The sequence below is a fragment of the Apium graveolens genome, chromosome 4, assembly GCF_009905375.1.
Source record: "Apium graveolens cultivar Ventura chromosome 4, ASM990537v1, whole genome shotgun sequence".
Lineage (NCBI taxonomy): Eukaryota > Viridiplantae > Streptophyta > Magnoliopsida > Apiales > Apiaceae > Apium > Apium graveolens.
Window position 1 is genome coordinate 306,399,001 of NC_133650.1, and position 7,278 is coordinate 306,406,278.

General features: G+C 35.2%; 1 protein-coding gene across 1 annotated transcript; it reads right to left on the bottom strand.

The window, feature by feature from the left end:
• Positions 1–6,696: 6,696 nt before the first annotated feature.
• Positions 6,697–7,278, bottom strand: LOC141720032 (uncharacterized). Its single transcript, XM_074522388.1, has one exon. The coding sequence runs from the start codon at positions 7,276–7,278 to the stop codon at positions 6,697–6,699; it is 582 nt and encodes a 193-aa protein (XP_074378489.1).

Consider the following 7,278-nt stretch of genomic DNA (forward strand, 5'->3'; position numbering starts at 1 on the left):
AACTCTTCCTGCATTGCTTGCACCCAATCAGCATCTTGAAGAGCTTCTTCCACTTTCTTTGGTTCAGTCTGAGAAAGAAAAGAATTATAGAGACATTCACATGAAGTAGATGTTCTAGTTCTGACACCTGCATCAGGATTTCCAATTATTAAATCAGGTGTATGTGATTTAGTCCATTTCCTTGCAGATGGAAGGTTTTCTCTAGAACTGGATGCTCCCCCATGATCCATGTTGTCTTCATCAATATTTTCTGATGCTCCCCCTGAAACTATGCTCTCTGAGTTGGATCCTTCTGAATTTAAGTTATCTGAACTATCAGAACTTGGCTTATTAGAACTTGATGAATCAGAACTTGAAGAGCCAGTTGTATGTTCTGATGCTTCTTGAGATGTGGTTGTTTCTTCAGTATGCTCCCCCTGCACAGGTGCATCTTCCTTTGGTGTAGTCACCACAGTTTCAATAACATCAGAGTTTAATCCATCAAAGTTTACAGTATTAGGATTTAGACTGTCAGGATTTTTAGTATCAGAATTTAAGTCTTCATTTTCAAATCTCAACTGATCATGATCGTTGAAATCTTCTTATCATCAAAGGAGACATTGATAGATTCCATGACAACCCTTGTTCTTAAATTGTAGACTCTGAAGGCTTTTGTGGAAAGTGGATATCCAACAAAAATTCCTTCATCAGCTTTTAAATCAAATTTGGATAGCTGTTCAGGGTGAGTCTTAAGAACAAAACACTTGCATCCAAATACATAAAAATACTTCAGATTTGGCTTCTTTTTCTTCACCGTCTCATATGGTGTCTTTCCATGCTTGTTAATGAGTGTTGCATTCTGAGTAAAACAAGTAGTCTGCACAGCTTCAGCCCAAAAATAGGTTGGTAGCTTTGCTTCATCAAGCATAGTTTGTGCAGCTTCAATAAGAGTTCTATTCTTTCTTTCAACAACTCCATTTTGCTGTGGAGTTCCAGGAGCAGAAAATTCATGATTTATTCCATGGTCTTTGCAGAACTCTTCCATGATCAAATTCTTGAACTCAGTGCCACTATCACTTCTTATGATCTTCACAGAATCTTTGACCAATTTATCCAGTTTCTTGACATGATCAATCAAGATAGATGTTGTTTCACTTTTTGTGTGCAAGAAATACACCCATGTGTATCTGGTGAACTCATCCACTATGACCATAGCATATTTCTTCTTTGCAATAGACATGACATTCACTAGACCAAATAGATCTACATGCGGTAGGTGATAAGGCTCAAGAATTGATGATTCAGTCTTGCTCTTGAATGAAGATTTTCTTTGTTTTGCCTTCTGACATGAATCACAAAAGCCATCAGGAGCAAATACTGATTTTGGCAGTCCTCTCACAAGATCTTTCTTGACTAATTCATTTATATTGTTGAAATTTAAATGAGAGAGTCTCTTGAACTCACTGTTAGGTTTTTACCATTGCCATGATTAGATATTTCATATTACGAGCTTCGTTTTGATATGTGGTTCGCTTAAATCCGATGTACGGTTTAGGAGAAACGACCGTTTTAAGTAACGACGTTTCGCGAACGAACCATTACCCCTCGCCTTACTTTGAAACATTGGTTAAGGCCCTTAAATGACTAATTGGATTATGAAACAATTATGTAAAGTGGGTTAGACAGTTGGTAGGGTACTCGCGAAAGAATCTCCTTAAAACTCTTAATGGTTAATTTATTAAAAATGGTGGAGCCGAGGGTACTCGAATGACTTATGTGATTCGTTAAGCGTAGAAGTGACCATAAGCGAACGTTAGGGTTCAATTGGTTAAAGTCTAGTTTCTTAAGCGACCGGGGTTTAATTCCGACTTATGTTATTGTTCATAGGTTATCAGACCCACTCTAAGCTTAAGTCTATCCGGGAGCACTCAGGCAAGTTTTCTACCCGTTATATTGTTGTTGTGATATAAATATATGTATATGCATTATCTTGTGATAAGTGCATGATTGTTATTAGCAAATCTTACGATATATTGGAGCATGTAATATGGTATATATGCATGTCTGTTTCGTAATCTTGATATCTAATTGTTGATTTAATTGCTTATAAGTTGCATAATACTTATGCTAGAGATAAGTAGTAGTTGCGTATACCCTTAGTATAGGGGACCCAAAGGTGAACATTTTTCTAAACCGGGAGTCGATGTTCCCGAGTATAATATATATATTTATATATATATATATGAATAGTTCTCAAAACCATTAATCGAATAAATTTTATTCGATAACTTTATTTTAATTAATGAATATTAGTTTGAATATTCATTCGAGGACTTATGACTCCGTTTATTTTATTTAATGAATATTATTTGGAATATTCATTCGAGGACTTATGACTCCGCTTCTTTTATTAAATAATATTCTTTATTTTATTAAAGAATTATATTTCGATAATCAAAATTATTTTCGATTATTCAAATAAAGATCGTACTTTCGTATAAGTATATCTTTGGTTATTTATTATTCATTTCAAGTATGAGTTTTAAAACTTCTACTTCAAATTATTTATATAGAGATTATCCTTATGAGAATATTATTAAAATATTATTTAAATAATAATATTCAGATATTTTCTAATATATCGGGACTGATTTATTTCATTAAATCAGCATTACTCCAAACATTCTTAAAAATATTTTCGAGTCTTCAAAATAATTTTAAAAGTTAGAGCGGATCCCAAAACTCATTTTTATATTTAAGATCTTTCTTTTGAAGGGGATTTAAATACTCGCTCAAAACCCGATGGATCCGGCTCTGTGGTGTATTTTATATTCGCAACAAGGTTGCTATTTTGTTAAATGAATTGATTACTTACCCAACGTTCGGGAAGTAAGTCCATCTATTGAGTCGGCATAAGCAACATGGGCTCAGTGGGCATCCATGAAAGTGTAAGTGGCTCAGTGGGAGTCCATCAAATGCGTAAGTGGCTGAGTGGCAGTCCAGCATAAGGTCCTATTGCGGCCAGGGTGATGACCAGTGGGGAATTCGTCCATCTACTAGTAGAAAATGTTACTTATTGGTATCTTTGCCTGATCAGCAAGATATCAGATTTATGCCAAGGTTTTCTCCTTTCCAAATTTATTGGATATTGCAACTCTGTTTATAATTTTCATAACAGAGGTTTTCAAGGAGTGTATGAAATGTATATATATATAGGTGTATATATATCGGGACTTAATGAAGTATCTCGTAACTTCATTTCTTTCAAATGATATTTCAAAGATTGAATCTATTCAAGTCTTATCTTGTAGTTTCATCAGTGTGATGAACTTTTGAAACTAATTATAACTTGAACGGTGGTAGTTCAAGTAGTATTCGGAAAAGATATAAGTATATTGGAGTATCTTGTAACTTCATCTTTTAAACTTATATCTAGTAATTGATTATCTTATGCATATCAAAGATTTTCAGAAAAACGTTGAGACAAGGTTAGATATATGAGATCACCTTGCAACGATATTTTTATACAGTTATAAACTGGAACTCTGTGTATATTATACATGTTAGAGGATTTCTAAGATTGTGAAAAGTATATATGTATATATATACTGAATATTTTGTGACTTGTCGCGTTAAGATATCAACTTGGTTCATTTCTTCTTGGCCAAGACTTTCATGAGTACTATGAGAATGCTCATATATTGTTAATTATTATACATATTATTTCAGTGGGCTTATTGCTCACCCTTGCTTTCTTCTTTCATTACACAACAACAGATAGACAAGATGAACAAGATCAAGCTCCCAATTCGCGAGCGGATAGGAAACGTTCCGCAGTTTCCTGTAGGCGTTAATGCCGCCGTAGCTGAGGTAGGAACTACCAATAGGCTAGGTTTTCAACTATTGATGTACCATACTTATGTATATTATGAATTGTAATAATGGCAAAGAATATGTAAATTTATTTAGAAACCCTTTTGAGGTGTAATGACTTATAATTGTGGAATAAAATGACTTGTGTTATTTTTGGTATTCATCTTTGAGACTATAACTTGTGGTGTGTGTGTATATTGTGGGGTCACAGTACGCAGTAGTTGGTTGACTGTTAAGATTAAGTATTGATAAGGGAAATGGAACTCGTGATAACCCGAATCCCCGACCCCGGATTTGGGGGTGTTACAATAAGTCTCTGATATGAGCAGGAATCACGTAACCATGAGGTACTTCCATGTAGACCTCTTCATGTAACTAACCATGCAGAAAGGCAATAGTAACATCAAATTGCTTGAGGGACCAGTTGTATTTAGCTGCCAAAGTAAGTACAACCCTTAAGATGGCCATCTTTGCAACAGGTGCAAAGGTATCAAAATAGTCAAGACCAGAAGTTTGAGTAAAACCGTTGGCAACTAACCGAGCTTTAAATCGATCAACTTCACCATTTGGTAAGTATTTTACTTTGTAAAGCCATTTACAACTTACAACTGGTTTACCTGCAGGTAAAGGGACAATCTTCCAAGTAGCATTAGCTTCCAAAGCTGCTAACTCAGTGTTCATTGTTGTGTACCACTCAGCAGATGACACAACCTGTTTGTACGTATGGGGTTCAGGAATTTTATCGATGTTGGCCAGAAACTGAATATGCGAGTCTAGAAACTGATCACATGTATGAGTATGATGAAAATCATAAGGTTGGAGCTGAGAAGTAGTGTGAGAAGTAAGGTGAACAGGTAAGCCAGTATAATCCTTAAATTCTGACAGGAAGAACCTTATTCCGTTGAGGCCTGACTGGAATAATGGGAGTTTCAATATAATTCTGAGCTAAATCTAGAACTGGATTTTAAGCTGAATGTTGAGAATCATTATGGGTAGAAGGAGTAGTTTTAGGAGAAGGAGGTGTAGAAGTAGGTGTAGAAGAGAATGCATCAGGAGATGGTGAAATTGGTTGAAAACTTGTGATTAGATCATAAGTATAAAAATCATGAGACTGAGAAGGAAATAACAAAGTGGGTGGAGTGGTAGCAATAGTGTGAAAAGGATACTCATTTTCCATAAAAGACACATCTCTAGCAATGAAAACATGTTTAGTTGCTAGATTTAGAATTTTGTAGCCTTTCTTGCCATAGGGATAGCCTAAGAAAACTCCTTTAACAGCCCTTGGATTAAATTTTTTTAATGACTGAGGAACAATTGTAGCATAGCTTAAGCACCCAAATACTATAAGTAAAGTGTAATCAGGTGGTTTATGATATAACATCTCAAAAGGTGATTTACCTTGAAGCACAGAAGTAGGTGTTCTATTGATTAGATAGCAGGTAGTAAGAAATAAAAATACGATCACCCCACAAATATATAGGGATAGATGCATGAAACCTAATAGCTCTAGCTACATTTAATAGATGCCAATGTTTTTGTTCAACAAGACCATTATGTTGAGGGTAATACACACAAGAAGTTTGATGATCAATACCCTGACTAATTAAGAAAGAAGTGAGTTTTTGATTCACATACTCTGTACCATTATCTGATCGAAAGCATTTAATAGTAACAGAGAATTGAGTTTGGATATATTTCATAAAATTCACAATAATAGAAAGAACAAAAGTTTTATCATTTATTAAGAACAACCAAGTAGCTCTGGACATATCATCAACAAGAGTTACAAAATATCTGCAATTTCCATGGGTTTGGTATCGATATGGACCCCATAAATCCATTTGAATCAAGTCAAATACATCAGATGAAGTAGTAGTACTAGTGGGAAAAGGAACTCTACTTTGTTTAGCTAAGTGACAACTGTCACACTCATGAGAAAGAACAGAATTACAAGAGATATGTAAAAGTTTAAGTAAACTACTAGGTAGATGTCCAATTCTAGCATGCCAAAGATCAACATTGGCAGAGGAGTTGTGAGCATGAGCTACAGAGGATGGAATAGATGAGCTGGAGTGAAATATGTATAGACCTTCGCACAGTTTACCAATTTCTAGGTCCCTCTTCAGGGGAGGGGCCTGAAGAGAACAATTGGTAGCCGTAAATTGCACATTTGTATGAGAATCACTTAGCAATTTATAGATATAGTAAATTATAGTGAAAAGAAGGCACACATAACACATGCTGTAATGTGATATGAGGACTCAAGACAACATAACCAATGTGAGTGACATGTGCAATATTACCATTAGGTAAGTGCAGAACAGATGTACAAGAAGAAGGATTATATAATAAGTGAAAATATGGAGTAACATGATTAGTTGCTGCAGAATCAATAATCCAGTTTGATTGTAAAGAGAGCACATTAGAATTTACAGGACTAGCAAAGTGAGTAGCAATACCTGCAAACTATGAACTATTAAACACAACATTAGATGAAGACGACTCAGCTGAAGTTGAAAGCATAGATTGGTGCAGCATTTGGATCAACTGTTTACACTGACCATCAGTTAAGTTAAGAAATCCAGAATTAGAGAAAGCATCCTCAGAGCTAGCAGATGGAGCCATATTGGTAACAACCTCAGATACATGAGTAGCAATAGTAGACTTATGAGATTTTGGACTGGGCTTTGGCTTGCCATGTAAACGGTGCCATGGAGGATAACCATGAGGACAAAAACATTGTTCCTTTACATGACCAATCATATGACAATACTCACAGACAACAACACTAGTATCAACATATTTCTGACTTGTCTTGGTCTGATATGATTTTCCAGAAGTATTTTACATAATTGACATTGCTATGTTGTCCTTGTTGAGAGATACAGTACTAGTAGATATTTCTCTCTTATTTTCTTCTTGAAGAAGAATGGAATAACATTGACTTAGTGAAGGCAGAGGAGTCATGATCAGAATTTGACCTCGCACACCAGTAAAGTGCTCATTTAACCCCATCAGAATTTGTGTCAATTGTACAGTTTGATCATAAGCTTCAAGTTTTGAGTTGATTGTGCAAGTGCAAGTAGTGCAAGTACATCTAGGTTTAGCAGATAGACATTCCAATTCATCATGAATTGTCCTAAATTTAGTAAAATAAGCAGTAATTGACATCATTCCTTGAGTAAGATGTGACAATTCTTTACGCAAATTTAATAGCTTAGGAACATTAGTCTGATCATATCGAACTTTCAAATCCTCCCAAATTGCATGAACAGCAATATCAAGTGAAACAGAGTTAAGAATCCATGAGGTTACCATATTATTGCAGCATATCCAGTAAATCAGAAGCACCGAGTTCACAGCAGATCTAACATATGTTCCGTCAACGAAACCTAGCTTCAGCTTTGAAGAGAGAGCAATCTCCAT

Excerpts from the sequence above, each read along its gene's own strand:
- LOC141720032 (XM_074522388.1), bottom strand. The coding sequence starts at position 7,278 with ATGGAGATTGCTCTCTCTTCAAAGCTGAAGCTAGGTTTCGTTGACGGA.